Genomic DNA, 26566 nt, shown 5'->3' on the forward strand with positions numbered 1-26566 from the left:
TTTTTTTTTATTCAGTTAAGATCCCACACTGTAAGTGTCATTATGAATCCTGCTTTTCTTCACTTGGCATTATTTGACCAGCAGGTGGAGGTATAATGAATGATGTGGGGAAACATCACATACAACTCAGATGGACAATTCCAGAAAACACTGTCCACCCAACAGAAGCAACTTTCAACTAGAAACAGAACAGCTCAATTATATTAGTGGTCAAGTCTGGGAGCAGCCAGTGCCCTTCAGTGCCACGTTTCCTCTGTCTTGTCGCCTCTCACCAGGTCCCTGCAGCCACCAGCGGCTGCTGAACTGGATGCTGGCCCTGGCTTGCCAGCGGGGGCACCTGGGGGTGGTGAAGCTCCTGGTGCTGACCCACGGGGCCGACCCAGAGAGCTACGCGGTGAGGAAGAACGAGTTCCCTGTCATCGTCCGCTTGCCCCTCTACGCAGCCATCAAGTCAGGTGGGTCCCGCCCTGAAAACTGTCCCTTTTCCAGATGTGGGACTGTGGCTTCACCCCCACCCCTGACTCTGCCGGCACCTCTGGAGACAACTCCCTGTTCTGTTTCTTTTTCAAACTGTGTGCACCCTCCCTCCCTCCCTTCTTCTACCTTCACTCTCCCTGGTCAGGGGATTTCAGTGGTGGGGACCAACTGTGCCAAATGTCACCCTTGTAAGAGGGTGACATTGTATGACTTGTATGACTCTCCAAAGGGCAGAGTCTCACAGAAATCCCCTCAGTGCCAGGAACTCAGTGCATCAGGAGACATCATAGAGAAGCTCACCCACGATAAGAGCTGCTTGGCCCCCACCCCGTGTGGTGGAGTTGGCCATCTTGGACAACAGTGGTGCGGCCTTCTGTTTTGTCCCCTTAGGGAATGAAGACATTGCTATATTCCTGCTTAGACACGGGGCTTTCTTCTGTTCCTACATCCTACTGGACAGCCCTGACCCCAGCAAACATCTCCTCAGGAAGTATTTCATCGAAGCCAGTGACTTGCCCAGCGGTCGTCCAGGAAAATCTGTGAGTACTCACTGCCTGTGCAGGGGGATCCCAAATCGGGGTTTCATGTACGGCTTTCTCAAGGCCTTCTTTGGGCATTTTCCCAAAATCGGTTAAGTGGGCCATAATTTTTTACTGGTTTTTAAATTTCCTTTATTAAAATTTTTAATTAAATTAAGTTACCTGTGTTGTAACAAGTGAAAGCAGAGGAGAGAAGTCATAAAAAATTACAGTCCTTCCCTCTTTGAAGTAAATGATTTAGCAACCTGGTTAGGATCTCGTCACATCTTTCCCTATGCAAAGCTATAAAAACAGTTATAAACCTTTCTAGGGCTTCGTTAGTTTTCTGTGTTAAAACAAAAATGACATTGCATTATGTATGTTCAACTTGACTCCTTAAAACTTACTACTCTTTCACAGACTCATTCTGGATCAGTCAAGGTGGCTGCAAACCTGTTCTTTTAAACACGTGCCTTAGATTTTTAGAGTCAGTGTAGCTTAATGGACTCAGCTCTTCATTTGTGGATTCACATTTGGAGCATTCCTGGTTTGGGCCTTGTAGTATGTAGCCTGATTTACTAGGGTATATTTGCTTATGATCAGAGTTCTAAAAAAATGGACTGCTTTGGAATCACAGCCTTAAACACATGGTGGTCAGCCACACTTTGACCAGCAACATCTGGGACTCTATCCCCATTCCTTGGCCAGCATTTGATATCCCAGAGCCTTTTCCTTCCTATCAACCTGATAGGTAAAATGATATCTATTAAGTGTTTCAATTATTAATACTCATTGAATATTTTTTCAAATGTCCATAGCTCTTTGTGATTTTGTGGGCTGCCCATTAAAGTTTGTTGATTATTTTTCCAAATATCTTTATCTCTTTCATTCCACTTTGGAAAGTCTTTCATATATTAGGGATTCTAAGCCCCTGTAGATCCTATATGTTGCCAATATTTTTCCCAGACTATTATTTTTCTTTTGTCTGTTATCTTTTTGATAACAAAGATTTAAGAATATATGATGAAATATGTTTCTATTCTTTATGGCATCCAGATGGGATAGAAAGGGTATATCCCTGCCACTTTTATATAAACACTTTCCTAAAGAATTTATGATACTTTTATTCACTCATGTTTTTTACATTTTTAAATTTTTTATTCTAATTTGTTGTGTATGACAGCAGAATGCATTACAATTCATATTACACATATAGAACACAATTTTTCTTATCTCTGGTTGTGTACAAAGTATATTCACACCAATTCGTGTCTTCATACATGTACTTAGGGTAATGTTGTTCATCTCATTCCACAATCTTTTTTTACCCCCATGCCTCCCCCCCCCCGGCTCCCACCCCTCTGCCCTATCTAGTTTATCTATTCCTCCCATGCTCTCCCTCCCTACCCCACTATGAATCAGCCTCCTTATATCAGAGAAAACATTCAACATTTGTTTTTTTGGGATTGGCTAACTTCACTTAGCATTATATTCTCCAACTCCTTCCATTTACCTGCAAATGCCATGATTTTGTTCTCTTTTATTGCTGAGTAATATTCCATTGTGTATATATACCACATTTTCTTTATCCATTCATCTACTGAAGGGCGTCTAAGTTGGTTCCAAGTTTAGCTATTGTGAATTGTGCTGGTATAAACATTGATGTGACTGTGTCCCTGTAGTATGATGTTTTTAAGTTCTTTGTGTATAGACTGAGGAGAGGGATAGCTGGTTCCATTCCCAGTTTTCCAAGGGATATCCATACTGCTTTTCATATTGGCTGCACCAATTTGCATCCTCACCAGCAGTGTATGAGTGTGCCTTTTTCCCCACATTCTCGCCAACACTTACTGTTGTTTGTATTCTTAACAGCTGCCATTCTGACCAGGATGAGATGAAATCTTAGAGTAATTTGACTTACATTTCTCTAATTGCTAGAGATGTTGAACATTTTTTTCATATATTTGTTGATTGATTGTATATTATCTTCTGAGAAGTGTCTGTTCAGTTCCTTGGCCCATTTATTGATTGGGTTATTGGGTTTTTGGTATTTAGCTTTCTGAATTCTTTATATACCCTAGAGATTAGTGCTCTATCTGATGTATGAATGGTAAAAATTTTCTCCCAAGATGTAGGCTCTCTATTCACCCCACTAATTGTTTCTTTTGCTGAGAAGAAGCTTTTTAGTTTGAATCCATCTCATTTATTGACTCTTGATTTTAATTCTTGGGCTACAGGAATCTTATTGAGGAAGTTGGGGCTTAATCCAACATGATGGAAATTTGGGCCTACTTTTTCTTCTGTTAGATGCAGGGTGTCTGGTTTAATTCCCAGGTCCTTGATCCACATTAAGTTGAGTTTTGTGCAGGGTGAGAGATAGGGCTTTATTTTCATTTTGTTACATATGGATTTCCAGTTTTGCCAGCACCATTTATTGAAGAGGCTATCTTTTCTCTACTATATGTTTTTGGTGCCTTTGTCTAATATAAAATAACTTAATTATGTGGGTTAGTCTCTGTGTCCTCTAATCTGTACCAGTCTGTCTTGGTGCCAATACCATGCCATTTTGTTACTATTGCTCTGTAGTATAGTTTAAGATCTGGTATAGTGATGCTACCTGCTTCACTCTTCTTGCTAAGGATTTCTTTAGCTATTCTGGTTTTCTTATTTTTCCAGATGGATTACATGACTGCTTTTTCTATTTCTATGAGGAATGTCTTTTGATTAGAATTGCATTAAATCTGAATAGTGCTTTTGGTGGTATGGTCGCTCTCACAATATTAATTCTGCCTATCCAAGAACAAAGGAGATCTTTCCATCTTCTAAGGTCTTTTTCAATTTCTTTCTTTAGCATTCTATAGTTTTCATTGTAGAGTTCTTTCATCTCTTTGTTAGGTTGATTCCAAGTATTTTTTTTTTTGAGGCTATTGTAATCCTCATTTCCATTTCTGAGGATTTATCACTGATATACAGAAATGTCTTTGATATATGGGTGTTGATATATCCTGCTACTTTGCTGAGTTCATTTACTAGTTCTATAAGTTTTCTTGTGGAACTTTTAGAGTCTTCTAGGTATAGAATATATTGTCGGCAAATAGTGCCAATTTGAGTTCTTGTTTTCCTATGTGTATCCTTTTAATTTCTTTCGTCTGTCTAATTACTCTGGCCAATGTTTCAAGAACTATTTTAAATAGAAGTGGTGAAACAGGGCATCCCTGTCTTGTTCTGGTATTTAGAGGGAATGCTTTCAATTTCTCTCTATTTAGAATGATATTGGCCTGGGGCTTAGAATAGATAGCTTTTACAATGTTGAGATATGTTCCTGTTGTCTATAGTTTTTCTAGTGTTTTGAACATGTATGGGTGCTGTGTTTTGTCAAATGATTTTTCTGCATCTCTTGAGATGATCAAATGATTCTATTGATGTGATGAATTATATTTATTGCTTTCTGTTTTGAACCACCCTTGTATCCCTGGGATGAATCCCATTTGATCATGATGCACTATCTTTTTGATATGTTTTTGTATTTTATTTGCCAGAATTTTATTGAGAATTTTTACATGTATGTTCATTAAGAATATTGGTCTGAAGTTTTCTCTCTCTCTCTCTCTCTCTCTTTTTTTTTTTTTTTTTTTTTTTTTTGATGTGTCTTTGCCTTTTTTGGAATCAGGGTGACATTGGCCTTATAGAATGAGTTTGGAAGTGCTCCCTCTTTTTCTATTTTCTGAAATAAATTGAAGAGTATTGGTATTAGTTCTTCTTTAAAGGTCTTGTAGCACTCGGCTGTGTGTTCACCTGGGCTTTTCTTGGTTGGTAGGCTTCTGATAGCATCTTCTATTTCATCACTTGAAATTGATCTGTTTAAATTGTGTATATCACCCTGATTCAATTTGGGCAAATCGTTTGACTCTAGAAATTGAGTTTTCTCTCTCCTTCCCTTTGTTAGCATGGCTAAGGGTTTGTCAATTTTATTTATTTTTTTGAAGAACCAACTTTTGTTTTGTCAATTTTTTCAATTTTTGTCAATTTTTTCTTTTGTTCCAATTTCATTGATTTCAGCTCTGATTTTAATTATTTTCTGTCTTCTACTGCTTTTTTAGGTGGTTTGTTCTTCTTTTTCTAGGGCTTTGAGATGTAGTGTTAGGTCATTTATTTGTTGACTTTTTCTTTTTTTAAGGAATGAACTCCATGCAATGAACTTTCCTCTTAGTACTGCCTTCATAGTGACCCAGAGATTTTGATATGTAGTATCAGTGTTCTCATTTACCTCTAAGAATTTTTAAAATTTCCTCCTTGATGTCTTTTGCAACCCATTGTTTATCCAGAAGCATATTATTTAATCTCCAGATGTTGGAGTAGTTTTTTTAATTTTATCATTGATTTCTAATTTCATTCTATTATGATCTGATAGAATGCAGGGTATTACATTTTTATATTTTCTAAGAGTTGCCTTGTGGCATAATATATGGTCTATTTTAGGGAAGGATCCACCTGCCGCTGAAAAGAATGTGTATTCGCTCATTTCTGGATGAAATATTCTATATATGTCAGTTACATCTAAGTTATTGATTGTATTATTGAGTTCTATAGTTTCTTTGTTCAGCTTTTGTTTGAAAGATCTATCCAGTGGTTAAAGAAGTGTGTTAAAGTCACCCAGAATTATTGTCTTATGTCAATTTAACTCTTGAACTTGAGAAGAGTTTATTTGATGAACATAGATGCTCCATTGTTTGGGGCACATATATTTATAATTGTTATGTCTTATTGGTGTATGGTTCCCTTGAGCAGTATGAAATGTCCTTCTTTAGCTCTTTTGATTAACTTTAGCTTAAAGTCTACTTTATTTGCTATGAGGATGGAAACTCCTGCTTGCTTCCGCAGTCTATATGAGTGGTATGATTTTTCCCAATCTTTCCCCTTCAGTCTTCGTATGTCTTTTCCTATGAGATGAGTCTCTTGAAGACAGCATATTGTTGTATTGTTGGGTCTTTTTGTTTGTTTGTTTTTGATCTAATCAGCTAGCCTATGTCTTTTGATTGGTGAATTTAGACCATTAACATTCAGAGTTATTATTGAGACATGATTTGTATTCCCAGCCATTTTTGTTTATTTTTGTTATTTAACTTGACTTGGTTTTTTCCTTTGATTAGTTTTTTCCTTTAGGCTAATACCTTCCTCTGCTGATTTTCATTATTGTTTTTCATTTCCTATTTATGGAATATTTTGCCAAGGATGTTCTGTAGTGCAGGTTTTCTAGCTATAAATTCTTTTAACTTTTGTTTATCATGGAGTGTTTTTATTTCATCATCAACTCTAAAGCTTAATTTTGCTGGATACCAGATTCTTGGTTGGTATCCATTTTCTTTCAACACTCAATATATGTTGTTTCAGGATCTTCTAGCTTTCTAGAGTCTGGGTTGAAAAATCTGCACATAATCTAATTGACTTCCCCTATATGTAATCTGATTCCTTTCTCTTGTGGCTTTTTATATTCTCTCATTATTCTGTATATTAGGCATTTTCATTATAATGTGCCTTGGTGTGGATCTGTTGTGATTTTGTACATTTGGTGTCCTATAAGCCTCTTGAATTTGGTTTTCCAATTCATTCTTCATGTTTGGAAATTTTTCTGATATTATTTCATTAAATAGATTGCTCATTCCTATGGTTTAGACTCTATGCCTTCCTCTATCCCAATAACACTTAAATTTGGTCTTTTTATGCTATCCCATATTTTTTTAATGTTCTGCTCACATTTTCACTGTGTGGGCCGCATTCTTTTCAAGATTATATATTTTGTCTTCATTGTCTGAGGTCCTGTCTTCCAGTTGGTCTACTCTGTTGGTGATGCTTTCAATTGAACTTTTAATTTGGTTTATTGTTTCTTTCATTTCAAGGAATTCTGTTTGGTTTTTCTCTAGAACCTCTATCTCCCTACCAAAATAATCTTTTGCTTCCTTATTATTTTATGTAGCCCTTTGTCATAATGATCTTTTGCTGTCTGTATTTGCTCTCATATATCATACTTTAATTCACAGAATACTTTAATTATGTACATCCTGAACTCCTTCTCTGTAATTTCTTCTGCTATGCTTGCCATGGATTCCAATAATGTGGTATCTTGAAATGTTTCTTCCCTTGTCTTTTCATGTTGATTGTGTGTCTTCCTTTCTAGCTCTGTGGATCTGAGGTTTTTACCCTATAGGTTTATATGCCCCTGTAAAGTTCCAATACCTCTCCTTTGAGGGGAAGGACAATGTTATCAGATCCCAATATAAACAAAATACCACCTAAAAACAAATTGTTATAATTAAGATGTTTACAGTTTAGTCACAATGGTGACCAATGGTGAATTCAATTATTATCTACAATATAATCAGTAGATTTATAAAAGGGTTTACAGTTTTGATGGTGGACAAAGAACTGGGGGTGAAGTGTAGGAAGATATGCTGAGGAGGTAGGAGGATATAGAGTTATTATATCTTAGGAAGTGTGAAAGAGAAATCTAAAGAAGAAGGTTAGTAGCAGGAGAATAGAGAGGAAGTACTTTTGGATAGATAAGTAAGTGGGAAGACAGTAGAGTACATTAAAAAAAACACATATATATTAAAAAATGAAAAATGTTCCAATAGTAAAAATTGGAGAAAAAAAGAAAAAAAATATATATGGGGTTATGGCTCAGTGGTAGAGTGCTCGCCTAGCATACGTGAGGCCCTGTGTTCGATCCTCAGCACCACATAAAAATAAATAAATTAAATAAAGGTATTGTGTCCAACTACAACTAAAAAATAAATATTAAAAAAGAATATATAACACAACTGTAATATACTATTCAGTCATCCCAGTCGTCAATGTCCTAATTCATGCAAAGTACTTGGTTTCCCATATGTTGGGGAAGTGAGGGCGGGAAAGTAGAGAGGGAATAGAAGAAAAAAAATCTCGAAGGAAGAGACAAGAATTGTTTTGGTAGGAGATCAGTCTCTTTCCTGCTTCTCCTCTCATCCAATAGATGGGGTCCTCTGTTGCTAGTTGGTATTGTCATAGGGACAGACAAACAGGGCACCCGAGGTAGCAGGAAACGGTTTTATTTGGCTGAAGCCAGGTTCAGAAGGCACAGCTTTTGCTGTAATCAATCAATCCCCTGAACCCCGAGTTCAGGGAGTTTCAAAATTTTATACCCAGCATGTAAGGGGAGGGGCTCAGAAGTTCACAGTCTGCAGAAGTTCACATAAAAGCAGCTTTTCCTTCCACTGTTTTGGGCAAGTTAACCCTTCAGGGACACCCCCTGAGAAGGGGAGAGCTTCTTCTCCCCTCTCTTTCCTCCCCCTGCCAGCTGTTACCATGGTGCCCAGGTGGTAACTTATCTTAAAAATGTAGACATCTCTGTGAAACCCCAGCTCAAGGCCAGAGGCCTTATTTGCACATTTCTACAAACTACTGTACTGGATATGTTTGTGAAAAACTAGTAAGCGGGTGTCCAGCACCTGGAGTGCTGATTTCTTCCACGCTAGCAGTCAAGTAAAATAGGGCAACACAACAATAGGAAGCTTATTTACATTGAATTCTTTTGTGGAGTCTCCACAAAAGAGTTTTTTGAGGCTGACAGCCTCAAAATCAGCCATGGTGAAGACTTCTGGAGAAGCCCAGTTAAATTTTTCTGTGGAGAAAAGGGGTGCCACTATAGTTATCTCTGCCCTCAGGATAGTGATAGTAACCAGGGTGGAGGGTTGGTCCTGGGTGGGGGGCACCTGGAAGTGGGGCGTGGCACCTGCTGGTTCCTGAGGGAGACTGCACCTCAAGGATCTCTTTTTGGGCCCACTGATGTGATGTGAGTGCCTCGTCTTATCTTCTCATCTCACCTGAAGACCTCCCAGTTCCTGGTCTCTGTGTGAGTCTCTAAACTGTATCACACTCACTCTCTCCCTTACTGCTTCCTAATAAGGGGCCTTTCTCTCCAGGCCCCTTATTAGGAAGCAGTAAGGGCACTTTGGGCACACTGTGCACCTGCCCCCTGAGAGCTGTTTCGCGTTAGGCAGTCTGTGCCGGGTTAGTGCTGCTGGGGAGAGACAGGAGCTAGACACTGTGTCCCTGGCCAGATAATAAATTATCTATTTATTATTTCTCTATTTATTTATTAGAGTTCCAAACTGGGAGCTGCCCCCACTAAATATGCTGATGAAGGTGACCTGAGATGGAGGCAGTTGCTTTCAGTGATGGGGTGTTGTATTGGGTTGGGGGAGTGGGGTGATGGTGTTGGGTGTGGACTCTGAGTTCAGAGACTAGCTCTGAGGTGTGCAGGGAGTGGCTGTTGGCTTTCTTCAGAGCCTGTGTGATGTTCCCAGGTGCATGCAGGTTACCACATGTAGGGGATTATCTCCACTGCTGCAGAATCCCAAGATGGAGGCGACGGGGGAGCCCTTCAGTTGTCGATGCGGGTCCACATGGAAGTGGCGGCGGGAGATCCTGCGTGTGGGTAGTTGCCTGGGGTCCTGCATTTGAGCAGCATCCTGTATTTCTGCTCAGGGGGTGGCTGAAAGTTGCATGGGTGCAATGCCGCTGGTCCTCCTCAGGACCTTAGTCCCGCATTTAGGAGTGGCTGGGAGACCCACTCTGATGCTGAGGCCTGGAGCCCTGCACCGCATGGTCTCTGGGATTCCTGCATGGGAGCAGGGATATCACTCACAGAAAAGCAGTATTCTCACTCCTTAAGTCCCAGGTCGAGGAGCCACTCAGAATGCTGCCTCCCTCTGGCCCGCCATCAAGGTTTTTTACCTTTTAAACTTTATTTTTTCCCGTTCTCATCATTATGTATGAGGGAAGGGGCTCTCATGTCTGTCTTTCTCTTGAGATGAATGGCCAGTTATTCCAATATAGTTTTAATTATTTTAATTAATTAATTATGAGCATAAAAGAGTAGGACTTTTTCAAATGAGAAGAAAAGACACAGAACTCCCACAAGGCGAGGGGGCACTCTATAAGGGTTGCCCTCCATCATATTTTTTTTATTCTTTTTAGTTATACATGACAGTAGAATGTATTTTGTCAGATGATGCATACATGGAGGATAATTTCCCATTTTTATGGTTGTACATGATGTGGAGTTACATTGGTCGTGTATTCATATATGAACACAGGAAAAGTTATGTCTGATTTATTCTACTGTCTTTTCCATTCCCATTTCCCCTCTCTTCCCCTGTCCAATCCAGTGAACCTCCACTCCTTACTCCCCTTCACTGCCTATTGTGAGTCAGCATCTGCATATCAGAGAGAACTTTTGGCCTTTGTTTTCTTGTGGGGGATTGGCTTATTTCACTTAGCTTGATAGTTTCCAGTTCAATTCCATCCATTTACCTGCAAATGCCATAATTTTGTTCTTCTTTATAGATGTATATATGTACTCCATTTTCTTTATCCATTCATCTGTTGAGGGGCACCTACACTGGTTCCATAGCTTGGCTATTATGGATTGAGCTGCTATGAACATTGATGTGGCTGCATCATTGTCACTTGGTATACGCCAAGAAGTGGGATAACTGGGTCAAATGGTTGTTCCATTCCAAGTTTTCTGAGGAATCTCCATATTGCTTTGCAGAGTGGTTACACCAATTTGCAGTCTCACCAGCAATGTATGAGTGTACCTTTTCCCCCACATCCTTGCCAATGTTCATTGTTGCTTGTATTCTTGGTAATTGCCTTTCTGACTGGAGTGACATGAAATCTTAGAGTAGTTTTAATTGCATTTCTCTATTTATTAGTAATGTTAAACATTTTTTTCATATATTTATTGACTATTTGTATTTCTTCTTCTGTGAAGTATCTATTCAGATCCTTAGCCCATTTATTGATTAGGTTATTTGTTTTTTTATGTTGAGTTTTTTGAGTTCTTTATATATCCTGGAGATGAATCTTGTATCTGAGTTACAGGTGGAAAGATTTTCTCCCATTCTGTAGGCTTTCTCTTCATGTTCTTGATTATTTCCTTTGCTGTTAAGAAGTCCAGCATATTTTTAACTAAAGTTCTCCTTTCCCTTTGAATTGAAATGTCATCATCAGCACTGCTGCATATATTTGTATACATTCTGGGTTTGCAAGTAGTGGTACACTGACCGCTTCCTCTCTTTCTGGTGAATACCATATTACTTTGATTATAGACATTTATTTAAGTCTTACAATCTGTTAATGCAAGTTTTCCACTTTTTTTCTAAGTTACTTATTAGACTAGACACTTGTTCAATTTTGTACAATTCCCATGGTCACTCTGCTTATGCGGATTTTACATCATTTAATGATATTTTATTTTGTCTTCCTAAAGATCTTAGAACTCTCTTTTTTATTGTTTTTTTTCCACAATTTCAGTGGGAGATATATATTTCCCATTTCCTTTTCCATCCTGATGTTACTGGTGCTGGGATGGAGAAGAGGTTTTTTTTTGTTGTTTGTTTGTTTAGGTTTTAGACAGCCATCATCTTTTTTTTATTAATTCAGGTGGTTTTTAGTAGAGTTTCTTGAGATTTTTTAGGTATATAATTAAGTCATCTGCAAATTGTCAACAAGTTTGTCTGTTCTTTTTAAATAGTTGTGTAATTTATTGTATTCTCTGTCTTACTGTGTATCACTAGAAATTTAGAAAGTTGAATAATCATGTTGATAGCAGGTGTATCTATCTTGTTTCTAATTTTAAAGGTCTTGGTGTCAGCAATTTACAATTTCCGTAGGCTTTTGGTAAGTGTATTCTCGTGTTTAGATAGTTCCTGTGCTTTCATTTTTGCTTAGAGTTTTTATTAGGAAAGTGTATTACTCAGATTTCTGTCATTGTGTCAAAATACCTGAGATAAATAACTTAAAAGAAGGAAAGGTTTATTTGGGCTCTGGTTTCAGAGATTTTAGTCCATGCTCACCTGGTCCTGTCACTTTGGCCTATAGTGAGGCAAAGCATTGTGGCTGGGAGTACATAGTAGAGCAAAGCTGCTTGTGTCATGGTGGCCAGGAAACCTAGAGAAAGGGGCAAGGGACCCAATACCCATTCAAGGAAGGGACCTAACTTAGGTCCCCTCCAGGGACCTAACTTCCTCCTACTAGGCTGCTCCTAGAAGGCTCAGGCACCAAGCCTTTAACACGTGAGCCTGTGAGACCTTTAAAATTCAAACCATAGCAGAAAGGTTGTTGAATTTGTCAACTGCCCTTTTCATCACTATTGATATATTTATATAGTTTTTCTATTTTATTGATTTAATAAATGATGATGATAGTTTTGACCTAACCTTGATTTCCTGAAATAAACACTAGTTGTTTTGTTTTTAACTGCTGGATTTCAGCTACTGACACTTTATATATACATTTGACAGTTTTTATATCCATATTTGAAGATGACTTGATCAATGGTTTTTTATTGTTATTGTTTAATGTGATTTGATATAAGATCAAGCTTATTTCACATGATTTGGGGAACTTTCTATTTTGTTACGATCTGGAAATGTTTTGTAGGAAATATTGATGTTAAAGTTAAATAGATAAAGCAAGTCTTTGTTTGCTGACTTCTTTTAAAATCATTGGTCAGTTCCCTTACATGTAGTTAAGGAGATGGAATTTTGGTAGAAAATCATTTATTTCCTTTGGATTTTTGATTTGCCCTCATGGCGCTGCTTTTATTTTCCCTGTAACTCCTTTTCTAGATTTGCAGTTACATTTCTCTTTCCATTTATGATGCTGAAGTTTGTTTTTGGTTTTTTGTTTTGTTTTGTTTTACCTTTTCTCTACAAAACTTAATCTAAACAGCCAATGATTATGTATTTTAGTGTTCCTATTGAGGAACTTGAAAAAATTTTATTGATGTTTGTGATTTGTTTTATCTGGTATTTTGTTAATTTCAGCTTCATCTGGACTAACTCCCTTCATATGTCCTCTTTGGGTATTTGGTGGTTGATGGTGAAGGCACAGCAAAACCCCGGCACTAGACTTCCCGCTTTTATTATGGGCTCCAGGCTTTGCTACTCTGGCTCTGTATGGTACTTCCTCCCCTCTGTGTGTCTTGCTTTCTTCATCTGAAAAAAGGGAAAAAGCACCTGTCTCAGAGGATTCTTGACAATTAAATGTGGTACTATTTGTTGCATTCTAATAGCAATGTCTAGCACATGGCAAGGACCTACCTAATAGACAGACATCACCTATTATTGTTGTACAGTTGAGTTCCAGGAGCCCCCACAATACCCAGATCCACATATGATCAAGTCCTTTTATGAAGTGGCATAGTATTTCTGCACAGCCTATGCACATCTTCCTGTATGCATTAAATCATCTCTATCTGAATAATAACACAATGCAAATGCTATATAACTAGCTGTTATTTTCTAATCATTTAAGGAATAATAAGAAGAAAAGTCTGTACATATTTTGTACAGATGCAGTCTTTTTAAAATGATTTTGATCCATGGTTAGTTAAATCTACATGTAGAAACCATGGATATGGACCCTGGTTATAGTTCCTTTTTCAGATTTCTTGAGTTGAATATTTGTTTGTTTCTATTTTTTTTCTCTAAATGTAGCTCATAGGTCATATTATTATTCAAGCCCTTATTTGTGCTTTATCAGAATCTAAAATACAGTTACAGTGATCTATACTTATATGGATGCATAATTGTACGTGTTCAAATGTACATACATAAACATCTACTCTTATGTATATTTTCCACCACTTCTACCAAATTTTTTCTCATTCTTCTATGTTTCTATAAGGCCTGCTTCACATACCTGGTTTGTGACTTTTCACCTACAGATATTTATTTTCATTTTATCAAATAACACTTTAGTCCTCTTGGTGCCTCTGTCCTACAAACTAAGTTAATCTACTCTTCCCATGGCCATATTGTCCTCTTTCTCTTAGTGTCAATGAAGAAGCTTTCTCGGACTTTTATATTCTTTTTTTTTTTTTTCCTTTGTGTTCAGTTTTTACCCTGAGTGTGTGTCTTTTGAAAGAAGACCCTGCTCGCTTCACAGTTGTATGAGATCTGCCATATTGGTTTATTCTTCCCACCTTTTTTTTTAATGGTGCCGAGAATGGAACCCAGGACCTTACACATACTAGGCAAGCATTCTACCATTGATCTATAACCTAGCACTCATCCTTTTTGTATATATTTATTGTTATTTCTTTTTCACCCTTCCTTTATTCCTGCTAATTTCCTTGTTTCTAAAAACACTGGCATTCTACTTTCTGCACCTTGTTATCCCTTTGTGTCTTGGTTGGTTTTCTCAAGCTCTAAAGCAGAGAGAATTCTACCCACTGTGGAGGGCAGCTCTGCATTGAGCACAGGGCCTGGCACACGGTAAATGCTCAATATTATCAGTGTTCACTGGTTACTATTATTATTAGCCTCATGATGCAAAAAGAAATAATGATCATCTAACCCTTGCCTTTATTTTATAACGGTTATTTTTCACAACCCTTTATCATCATATTTGGTCCTCTCTGTACCTCAGTAAGAATCACAGGGAATATAGTGTATTTTGCATATGAAAATATTGAGGTATTAAGATTTACATGACTTGTTCAAGGATAACAAATACTAGACAAGGTTGATGCCCAGACCAAAGCCTGTATCTCCTGAAGCCAGAGCTGTTCCCCCTTTTCCAATTTCTGAAATGTACTTCCAAGATTTCATGGAAACCAGTGACTCTCACTTTTCTGCACATCAGAATGCCTGGGAGTTTTTAAATGCTCAATGGTCAGGCTACACCCTTCACTGATGAAATCTGTATATTGAAAATGGGACCCAGCATCAGAAGTTTAAAAAATTCCCCAGGTGATTCCCACATGCACCAGGGTTGAGAGCAGTGGTTTTGGTTTTCTTGGCCCGAGGTTAAAAGCAGAAACAGTCGGAATCTCAGCCTGTGATCTGTCCTGCAGGGTGACTCCCACCATGTGTGTCAAGGGTGGCAAAGAGCACGGAAGTGATGGTTGCATTTGTCAGTGAAGAGACAAAGAAAAGACAATGTTGCTTTTCTTCTCCTTGGCTTTTCTGGGTCGAATCAGAAGAGGAAATGAAATTTCAGCACAGTCTGAGTCATAAGGATTCCTTGGGCTTCCCTAAAGCAGGTGTTATTTTTATGATTTAAGTGAATTTCAAAGGCCAGTGCCTTAGAGTGGATGTGTCTGGCTGCCCCTCAACCTCTACCCTGCAATAGCACATTCCCTCTGGGCTGCTGGCGGGGGAGAGGAGGGAGCTGGTTGCCTGGAGAGGTCTGGAAGGGAACAATGACTCAGGAGCCAGAGGTAAGCTCTCCTGCCTTTTCAGATATCCCATGGGATTGAACTGACATTTGGGGTTTGGAATATTTAATTACTAATGGTAGGCATAAGAAGAGTGCTCTGTTGACATGATACGTGGCCTGAAAGTTCCCTTGGCTTTACCGGCATCCACGGCAGTGACCTTGTTGAAGTAATAATCCCACCTGGGCACCCCTGACATGGGTTACCTCCAGCGCTGGTGAGTAGGTCATTGGGTGCCATTCAGTGACATTTTAGGGTGATCATCTTCTGTGCCATTTTATTTTTTGTGTGTTTATGCTCTGCCTCCCCCACTGGCTAGTGGGGATTTTTTAATATCGTTGCTGCCTTTATGGAAGCCACAGCTAGTCTGGTGACAGTGACCCCCCGCTGCATGTTTAGGCCCTTCACTGCCTGGTTCTCAAGCTTCCAGAATCCACCTCCGTTGGCAACAGAGGGTTTCCTATGGCCGGTGTCTGGCTCCTTGGGTTTTGTTGGTGTTTGGGTAACCAGGTTCCAGAAGCCAGACTGCACGGTCTGGTCTGCTCCAACGTACTTTTAAAAGAACAAACGTAAAGCCAAGCTGGACCTGGCAAAGCCATTTCCCTGGCTGCCCAGTGGTCCTCTTAGAGCTGCCAACTCTTGCCTGCATGTTTAATGAGACGGCCTGTGTTCGTGGAGAACATTCTGTCAGTGTTTCTCTCTGTTGCCATGAAAAATAGCTTATTGCTTTACACCCAGAGAGGAGCACGAAAATGCAGAAATGCCAGGAAAGGCTTAACCGGTCCTAGAATAACCACAGTGTCCATCCCCGTCAGCAGTTAGAGGTCCACGCTGCAGGGTTTGCTGGGGCCGTTTTAAGTGTTGGAAATAAATGAGAGCCAAAATTAATTTTGAAACAACCCTGTGGGGAAATTGTTAATTTCCTCTTTCAAATCTGGCAAATAACTTGAAGTTAAAGGGGTATTCATAATAATAATAATAATAATAATAATAATTATTATTATTATTATTATTATTACGCTTTTGGATCTGCTCTGGTTTTGTAGCTGAAAAGTCCTGGATAAGCCACCACTTGTGTCCCTGTGTCAGTGCCTGAGCACAACCACACTTTCTATGCTGAAGAAGGCCCTTCATCTGAGTGATCCAGTGGATCTGGAATTTGTATTTGCAGGATGCTCACAAAGGGGTGGGAAGCAGCAAAGGAGGCCTCTCTGCCTTTGCTGGAGCCTGTGGAAGCTGCTAATAGTGTCAGCTGAGCGCACACTCATGAGTGTGTCTGATGGCCATGGGCTGCCAGCCTTTCCTGAGAGACACTTAAGGCCTCTGGGGGGCACTCTTGTCTTAAGCAAGGCCTCATATTTGGTACAAAGGGTATTATTCATGAGTTTTGTGCTTTCAGGAGTATTTCCACACCCAGTGCCACCATCTTGGTTTCTTATATCCCACTCACAGCTAGTGGTACTGTCTCATGTGGAAGAGGTGAGAATTGGCACCCCCAGATTTAAATCTGTGAACCAGCAAGGCTCCCATGGGTAAGAGGCAATGCCGGGAAGCAGACTCTGAATCCCCATGTCTTGGCCTTTTCACCACCAACTTTTATGAGAGGAAGAGAAAGCCCTCAGCTGCCCTCTGAAAGTCATGAAAGCAAATTCAGGACTGTTCCAGGCATCTTTCCATCAATTCTCTTTTGCCTTGTGAGAAATTCAGCCTATTACAGTAGTCCCTTGTTATCTGTGCTTTTCACTTTCCACAGTTTTAGTTGCCAGGAGTCAACTTTGGTTCAAAAATATTAAAAGGAAAATTCCAGAAATAAACTTCAAATTGTATATTATTCTGAGCATTGTGATAAAGTCTCACACTGTCCCACTCCATCCCACTTGAGATGTGAATCAACCCCTTGACCAGTGTATCCGTGCTGTATATGATACCTGACTGTTAATTACTTAGTAACTGGCTCAGTAATTGGATTAATTATCAGGATATCATAGTGCTTGTGTTCAAGTAAAGCTTATTTTACTTCATAGTGATTCCAAAGCACAAGAGTAGAGACGCTGGCAATTCAGATAAGCAATAAGATATTTTGAGAGAGAGCGAGAGCATTCACACAATGATTATCATGGTATTTTGATATAATTCTTCCATTTTATTATAAGTTTGTATTGCTAATCTCTTACTGTGCCTAAGTTATAAATTAAAGTTGTATCAAAAGTTGTAGGAAAAAAACACATTAATATACAGGGTTTGAGACTCTTCATAGTTTTAGACATCCACTGGGGTTCTTGAAACACATCTGCCATGGATAAGAGGAGACAACTGCATTGTGTCTGTTTTCTCTAGTTTCCAAATAATGGATCTTTTAAGTAGCCATCTTTCAAGTAGGCATTCATCTTGTCCTAACACTAGATGAATATCATAATACTATCACCAAATGCCTAGAACTCAGAAGCAGCCAGGCCGTATCTACACCTTGGCAGTAGCATTGCTCACAGATTCCTTTGGCTAAGAAGTTAAGCAACATAGCAGTTAATTTACACACCAGAAGACACAGACAGCAAATCATGGCATGGCATATACAACCTTACTGGCAATTACAGAAATTCAGATTAAAACAACTTAAAAATACTGTCACTCCTATTAAACTAGCAAAAATAAATAGAAACACTGAGTAAGACATTTGGCAGGGCCGTGGAGCAATAGGCGCACCAGTATCACGATCCTGCCACTATAAATTGATCCCATGTGTGTAAAAGTAATTGGCATCACATGATAAAACCTATAAAAGTTTTTTCTCCCCCAGTGAGCTGCTCTGAGTTTGATATTTCTTTTCTGAAAGTTATCTCTAGGACATAATCACAAACACAATGACAGCCTGCATTTATAAGAATTGGGGGCTACCCAAAATATCCAATAGCACCGGAGAAACAATACTCTCCAATGCTATACCAGCAGGTGGACCCTTCCCAACCAGGAAATAAGTGTGCCTGCCTCTTCAGCACTCTACATTATTCCTTAACCCAGGGACATCCTACGAATCCTATCCTTAGCCTCGTACAACACCCTCAGGAAAATCTTCTTTAACCCACAACCTGGTCACACACTCTTACATCTCTCAGAGTTTCCCATCCGGTTTTTTGGTTAGTTGGTTGGTTGATTGGTTTGGGTTTTAGTTTTGGTTTTGGTTTTTCATAGCACTTACCAAAGTTTGGGGTTGTGTGTTTGGATGGCATTCTTGTTAAAATGTCAATTCTTCAACTGGACTGGACTGCTTCTTGAAAACGGGGACCTTGGCCACTCTTGCTCACCGTGGGTGCCCCCACAGTGTAGGGCCTGAGCAGGATTAATAGATGGTTGCATGAATGGATGGGAGTTGGGCATTTTATTGATGGATGGTTGCATGTGAATAGGTAGATGGGTAATTGCATGAATGAATAGGGGGATGGATGGATGGATGGATGGATGGATGGATGGATGGGTGGGTGGGTGGATAGCAGGATGGATGGATGACTGAAATTTTATATGTGCATTGGCCTCCTTTCTATCTACATAGACCATCACGGCTTCAGTAGCACTTTGCCAAGTAATCTATCTTAATCTCTTATTCGTTCCTGTGAGGTAAAATTGTTGTCCTTATTTAAAAGTTAAGGAAACTGAGGATTCTCCTACTAGTAAATTCAATGGCTTAGTTAACTCCACCCAGTAATTTTTATTTCTTGCTTTTCTCTCTCAAATAGCTCTTGGCAAAATTCCTAAGTTGGAACAGATGACAGCAATTTCTTGTAAATTTCCTATTTTTTAAAAGGAATAACTGAAACGCTACAGGAAAAACAAGTACAATGTTGATTTTCGGGATAAAAACCCTCTCTTTGGGGCTGGGGATGTGGCTCAAGCCGTAGCGCGCTCGCCTGGCATGCGTGCAACCCGGGTTCGATCCTCAGCACCACATACAAACAAAGATGTTGTGTCCGCCGATAACTAAAATAAAATAAATAAATAAACAAAAAACAAACAAACAAAAAAACCCTCTCTTTACCTGCGTTTAAGAATTTGAGTGAAGACAAAGTAACAAATTTTCCTAAATAACTTTTGACATTCCAATGATTAAAGGAGGAAAACTGTGTTCCCTTCCTGTGCTGGAAGGTGCTTTGGGTTTCCCTAAGTGGCCACCATGCTGTCTTGTTGAGACCCTATTTGTCCTCCACACTGAAATATTTGAGTTTGGTCTAGTTGTTTTCTACTTTTAAAGCTTCTATTACATTTTTTGCATCCATGTACATACATGTAACGGTGCTGGAATTTTAATGGCCCTTGCAAAATTACTAGTTTTGACCCATAAAACGAAGTGAGTCCTGCATTAAGGAACCATTTATGTAACATGGGGACTGTTTGTTCTTTGAAAGATTTGATTGAAAACAATTTATATTGGATGAACAGCCTTTGGGGGTGATTCCTTAGTTATTTTCCTTGTTGATCTCAGACAGTATTTTTCCTTCTAAAGTATCTTTATGTTTGTGAGTAAAATTTGCATGTCAGTGTAGCCAGCTGGTTTGTTATCTCTAGCCGGGGACAAAATCTCCCTTAACGTAAACACTGATTTTCACTTCACTTGTTTTAGTGTCGTTTTCACTATTTTCATTTATTTTATTATTTTTTCCATCAATACCACATGTTTTAGTCCTTAAAACTATGTGTATCGTTTTCATATAGTATATGTGTGTGTGTGTGTGTGTGTGTGTGTGTGTGTGTACAGAGAGAGACAGCCTACGTTTAATGATACTTTATTTATTATGAAGTGAGTTCTGACAGTTTCATTATTTTTTCAAACACCCTAGAATTGATTTTATGTGTTGACCTCATTGTTTTAACTTAATTTTGGTCTTTCTTTTCTTAGTCTAATTATTTTCATTTTCCTCCTGTCTTTTAACTTTCTGTTCAAAGTGGATTGAGGCAAGTTCTCTGTTTCATTTTTACAAGTTTTTTTTTTTTTTTTTTTTTTTTTTTTTTACTGTGATCTGAGTTGTACCTTCTCTTCTCCATTAATTGTGAAGTTTTCATTATTCTGAAAGTGTCTCTCTTGGGTGTTGGTTTTTACTCATCCGCTCCAGCATTTTTTAAAAGAGTGTATTTAATGTCCAAACAATCGAGCATATTTGTTTTCCTTTCTTCATTAGTTTCTTTCTTTACCTTGTCTTCTGGGCAAAAGATACATATGACAAGGGATAAGGTGCATAGGAAGCCTACCTTTTAAATTTGCTTTTCCTTTATATCTCAGAATCTAATTAATCAATAAGAAAGCTTCTTGTGTATGTAAAACAGAATTCTTTCTCTTGCCCCAATCCTTTGTCAATCTCCCATTGCTATTTTAATGTATATTCCATAATTTCTCTATTTTTTGTGTGTATTTCATCTCTTACATTCTGCTAATGCCTTTCTTGCATTTCCATGTTTCTTTTAACTATTTTATCCTGTGTCGTAACATAGAGATTCATCATCATGGCATTTGGGCGTTGCAGTCCTTTGTCTTTTATCATGATTGCACTGCCTTGGTTTTTCTCTCCTAGTGCCTTTGAATTGCTCCGTCAGCTTTCCAATGATTGGTGAACATAGAGGCACAGTAGAAGGGAAATAGATCAAGCACCAGGCATCCAAATTGCCATCCTGATCCTATGGCCTTTGAACAGGTCACCTCTCTAAGGTTTTTTTGTGAAGAAGTACACCAACTTTAAAGGGTTGCTGTCAAGCTTAGAGTTAGGGTGAAAATGTGCTTTGCACACACCTAAAGGAGTTGCCAAGAGAGTGTTACCATCCGATCCTAGCTCCGCTTCCAAACTGCTCACCTACAGAGTCTGGTCTCAAATGTACCTGGTTTAAACAGGGCTCTTCAGAGAGAGACAACCAGTAGGATGGATGCATGAGAGGGGATTTATTAGAGGAACTGAGTCATGCAATTGTGGATGCTGAGAATTCCCACTACAGGCCATCTGCAAGTTGGAGACCATGGGATGCTGATAAATTGGCTCAGGTCAAGTCTGAAGGCCTAAGAATCCAGGGACTATTGCTGTAAGCTCTAGAGTCCGATGGCTAGAGAAGATAGAGTTCTGGTATCCAAGGGTAGGAGAAGAGCACCCCAGCTCCAGGAGAGAGGAAGAAAGTCACTTTTCCCTACTTTCATGTTCTATCTGGGCCCCTTGCTGATGAGATTGTACCTTCCCACGCTGAGATGGGATCTTCCACCAGTTAGTCCACCAACTTACAGACCCATCAAGAAAGAATGCAGCTGCACATAGTGAGTGGTACACACTTGCAATTCCAACTCCTGAGGAGGCTGAAGCAGGAAGATCAAAAGCAAGACCCTGCCTCAAAATAAAATTTAAAAAGAGTTGGGATGTAACTCAGTGGTAGAACACTTGACTAGCATGTGTGAGGCCCTGAGTTCCGTCCCCAGAGCCACAGGGTGGGGCATAGGAGGTGGAACACCAGAAATAATGCTTTTCCGGTTATATGGATTTTTTTAAATATTTTTTAACACCTAAAATTTTCCATCACAGAATGCTTATAAGCGTAGATTGCTGTGTTTATTACTTAATCTATAATCAGAAGTTAGTCTTGTAAGTTGTCTTTGTATTTAACATTTCTCACTTATTGAGCTTCTGTGGCAATGTTTCCTTTGTTTGTTTGTCTTACAGTATGTTGGCAGCTAACCAGCGTTAATTCTGATATTTACAACATTTTTAGCAAACAGGCTCTTGGGCCAGAACTGGTTTCATTTTTGTCTCTCCTGCGGTCATTTAATTAACTGAAACCCTTCTGAGATTAGAAGGATCTCTGCTGCCTTTCCTCATCTCTCCCTTCCCTCTTCTCTGTGGTTCTTCTTCTCAAGACCTTTCTGAAGTTCTGCTTTTACACCACAGCGTCCTCACAGGTTCTCCCCTAATTGGGTGGCTGGTCTTACTGGCATTTTCTCTGCCTTTCAGTGGTACGTCTCTAACCTACTCTCTCAGCAGGCAGCCCTGCAGATTTTTAAGAATCTGGTACTTTCTTTTCCCGTCTCCATCCGCGGGCTCTGTTGGTGGAATGTCCTGGGCCCTCGGGTCTTGACTCCTCCTCCCCACCTCCTGTCATGGGTCACCATGTGTGTGAGTTTCCCAGAGCTGCCATAACCAAAGGCCAAAACCTGTGTGGCTGGAAGCAGCAGAAATTGTTTCTCTCAAGTTTCTGAAGGCCGGAATTCAAAATCAAAGTCTGGGCAGTGTTGGCTCCTTCCAGGACTCTGAGGGGGGCGTCCTGCCGCACTTCCCAGCTTCTGGCGTTGGCCAGCAATGCTCGAGTTCCTTGGCTAGTAGGTGCATCGTTCCTGTCACGTGGCCACATTCTCCCTGTGTGTCTTCACGTCATCTTCTCATAAGGACGCCAGTCGCCCTGGAGGAGGGCTCACCCTAATAACCTCATTTTAACTTGATTGCCTCTGTAAAGACCCTAATTCTAGTTAATAACTCTCTGAGGTATGAGGCATGGGAGGACTTCAGCATATCTTTTTGGAGGGACACGTTCAACCCATCGCCCTAACCTTGCAACCGTTGCACGTAGCCTGGATTCACCCTCCATGGGCAGCCACTTGTGCAAGGTCAACAGCAGTCAAGTTTCCGTGTCCTTTCCATCGTCTTCAGTGTCCTCCTCACCTTAACAGCCTGTTTCCACCAGACACAGAGACTTGAGAAGTAGGTATTTAGAAGACTTCACTGAGGATCTTGTCTGGGGTCAAGGTCAAGGCACAGCCTATTCTGGTTCTGTTGGAGCCTTGGCATGCACAAGGCGGTGGGGACAGAGCTGCTGTCCCTGCATGGCTCCTTCTCTGTCCAGCCGGATCCCTCTCACTCAGAGATGCTCCTGACGATCTAGGTTCCCTGCTTGTAGGCTTGAAATTTACCCCAACCTGTCAGCACGAGTGCGTCGACCCCCTTCTTCAGCCACCACTTCTTCTCTTCTGTCCTTGGTCTCGCTCAGTTGACTTGGCACAAGTCTTCACGTGTCACCATCTGTGTGAGGCTCTGGGGCCCAGAGTCACTGGGTCTGCTGCTGTGAGCTTCTTTATTTTTGGGGTGTTATCTTTGATTTGTTCCTCAGGCCTTTGAGGGAGTTGATTCCTTTTAAATTAGACCAGTAGATTGAGCACCTTTTCCAGCTGCTCGCTAGTTTTATAAAAATGGCTCTTGTCTTACTGGCTGGCTCAACAAGGAGACAGTGTCTTCCACCATCATCGCAGGAATCTTTGCTTACCTCCAAAACTTGAGTTTGTATGGACCCAGGTTTGAAAAATAAATCATAGAACATTCCATGTATTCCTGCCATTTTAACATGTGTGTCTTAACTGAATGGACATCTTTTTCGAGGGACTTTCAGTCTCCAGTGGGGACGACCTGACCCAATTACCGACAGATGTTTAGCACAGACCAACCAACAGGAACAATGAGCTGGGAACAGAGCAAGAAGAGCTATGAGTTCTGCCTTATGGGGTCGGCAGAGACCTGCTAAGGCGTGAACGTCAACACAAAATCAGGCAGAGGCACACCTGCCTGTGCCAGGAGCCAAGAATCTTTTTCTGTGTCAGCCTGAATCTCCAGAGCTTCAAAACCAGGCTAAAAAGCATTGTGGACTCCAGTCTCTTGATTAGCCCTTTCTTTCACCAGTAGGGTTTAACTGACATCGAAACATAAAAGATGTCATTGTGGCCAGTACCATGTGTGTCCAGTGACTTCCAGAAGCATTGTGTCAGGATAGATAACTGCTTCCCTGGACAGCAGGCTCCATGGAGACCATCCTTGTGCATCACTCTGTAGGGAACCCATGGCCCTTAAACACATCTAATCCTCTTGAAACCATCCCGGTCATTACCAAGGCCTAAGAAGACAAGCTTTCTAAGTCATGATTCTGGGCCTTCTGGGGAGAGTGATACTTCCTCTTATTTAGCCTGCCATTTAAAGGGCTCAAGCTGGAAGACAAACAAGAACACATTTTCCGTCTGTGTACGCAGGGGTGGGTGTGGCTGACCGTTGAGTTGGTGGGAGTCTGCAGCCAGCTGTCTTTGATTTTGCAGTTCAGCCTTCATGGACTGCATTATGCAATGGCTGGCTGCGCTTCCCCAGACCCTTGTTTATTGTTATTATGCCTGGACTAAACACAAATAAGCAATAAGCACTTCAGGGCTTGCTGGGCCTGTTTCTGTGTCAAGTGCATGGACATCATGTTAATTGGACATTCTCTCTCCTTTCTTTGTGGCACTTTGTGAACACTTAAGCACCCTGGAATGCCTGTGCACCAGATAGACAATGCATTGTGTAAACCAAAGTTCCCAAACCAACCCAAGATCTGGTGGAAGCCTTACGTGTCTGTCTACCTCTGTCTAACCCAGATACCATTTTGCCATGTGACTCTCCCAAGAGTGTTGTCATGTTTTCAAACCTCTTCTGTCTTTTCCCACTTCTCTCTGCACTTGAGTTTATCAGATGTTGGTTACGAAGAAACCCGCTGGCGTAGGACCTAAAAGGAGCTCTAGAACCTGGCAGCAGCCTCTGCTTCCTCCTCTCCCCAGTGTCTAAGGAAGTCAGTAGTACACATGGCCATTCATTCTTCTTGGTGATTTTCTTCTGATAGGATGGTCACCCCAAAAGAAGCATGGAAGGTTTCCATGAAGCATTCTTTAGCTGGGTGGTCCACCACCTACTGTGTACTCATATGAGTCCATGAAGATCAAGGAACCCTTGAGCTAGGGCAGCCCGAGAGGCACACCATGCCCAGATGTGCATGTGCATACCTCTTTCCCTCTGGACCCTAACCTCTCTGGGTTTGGTTCTGTCTGCAGTGCTGCAGCTTTATTCCCACCCCACTTCCTAGCAGGACAGTTAACACTTAACAGTTAACAGATCAACCCTGCCCATGGAATCTTGGAGCCCTTGCTGACTTTAGGACACCCACCATCTAAAGGAGGCAAGCTCTTAGGAGTGTTTTCGAGGTTTTTCTTGGCTCCAGGCCCAGCCAACCTTGTATTTCCCATGCAGTCTTCTCATCTCCACCTTTCTGTCACCATGACAACGCTATCCTAGGGGGAACACCTGGAGCCCCAGAGGACCTGGCAGCCCTTGGGCACCCTGGGACAGTTACCCATAGTGAGTCCACATCCTCTTACTCCTCACTCCCATCCTGTGAATGCCAGGGTTGGACCTACTTTCTGAGCCCTGTGGTTCCTCTCCAGGAAAGCAGTGTCTGCTCTTTGATTGTGGATTCTCTTCAGCCTTGATTCCCCTGCTCAACTTCTTTCACCTAGAACAAATTAGTCCTGCAAACAGCAGGAATGTAGGACAACTACTGCTCTTGGCAGGCGGAGAAAGGTTGTAGAGTAAGAGGATGAGAATGGAAGTTGGAAACGTGGGTTAGGGGAAGATCCTGGAGGCGTGAGGATCTTCTGCTGAAGGCAAAGCTGGGGTGGGAGAGCAATTGGAGGAATTTTAGCAGACATTTTAAGATGATATAGAGGATATTTTAAGATGATTGATCTTATTAGAGCTATATAGAAAGGAGGGCCTGAAGGTCTTGGGGGCTGTGTGCTCTCTCTGTACCCAAACATTTTAGTGTCTGCTGCATGCTGTACGTTATGTGGAGCCATAAAGGAAGTCCAGGGCTTGGGAGGTGTGTTCATCCAGGTTCTGAATGGCTAGGCCGCCTGTCAGAGCAGGGAAGATGACCTATGGTTTGAGTCAGGACAGCACAGATTCAGTGGGGAACTTAATATAGGAGAAGTTGAGCTGGATGAAGCCTGAGAAAGTGTCCACCTCCCCCTGCAAGCTGCGCAGATCTCATGGAGTTAGTTAAGCAAACCGAGGTTGAGCCTGCTCCTTATGCAGTTCAAGGCTGCCCCTCCAGGTCAGGAGACGTGGAGATGTAAGGAGGTTACCACTGTAGCGTGGTACACAGAGCAACCTCGGTACTTGTCTCCCAAGGACGTCTAGTTCATCTGTGTCACATTTAGCTCATGTCACAGTAACAATCAAATTCTTTCCTATTGTTTTGTTTATTCTCATTGTCTTGCAGATTTTTATTTGTAAGACTTTCCACAGACACCTAAAATCTGTTGTCAAAGTTAAAAACAAAAACCAGTCTCCTGGTTGGTTTTGAAACCTTCTTTTCATCTTGCATTTGGTTGCTGTTTTAAGTTTGTGTCCAAATTGTTTGATGTGTAACAACCACCATGGCCATACAGAGGGAGTGGAAGAAGTTGGAATGCAATCTGGACACCTTGGTTTGGCGTCCAGCT

At 40.6% G+C, this 26566-nt stretch overlaps 1 protein-coding gene across 1 annotated transcript in view; it reads left to right on the forward strand.

Annotated features, from left to right (window-relative positions):
* The window catches only part of Lrrk1 (leucine rich repeat kinase 1), a 153309-nt gene that overhangs the window by 70939 nt on the left and 55804 nt on the right, over window positions 1-26566 (forward strand). The window contains exons 5-6 of the mRNA XM_076851422.2: window positions 276-455; window positions 868-1016. Coding sequence (XP_076707537.2) covers window positions 276-455; window positions 868-1016 — 329 coding nt within the window. The remainder of the gene's footprint in view (window positions 1-275; window positions 456-867; window positions 1017-26566) is intronic.

Source organism: Callospermophilus lateralis, chromosome 3, assembly GCF_048772815.1.
Source record: "Callospermophilus lateralis isolate mCalLat2 chromosome 3, mCalLat2.hap1, whole genome shotgun sequence".
Classification (NCBI taxonomy): domain Eukaryota; kingdom Metazoa; phylum Chordata; class Mammalia; order Rodentia; family Sciuridae; genus Callospermophilus; species Callospermophilus lateralis.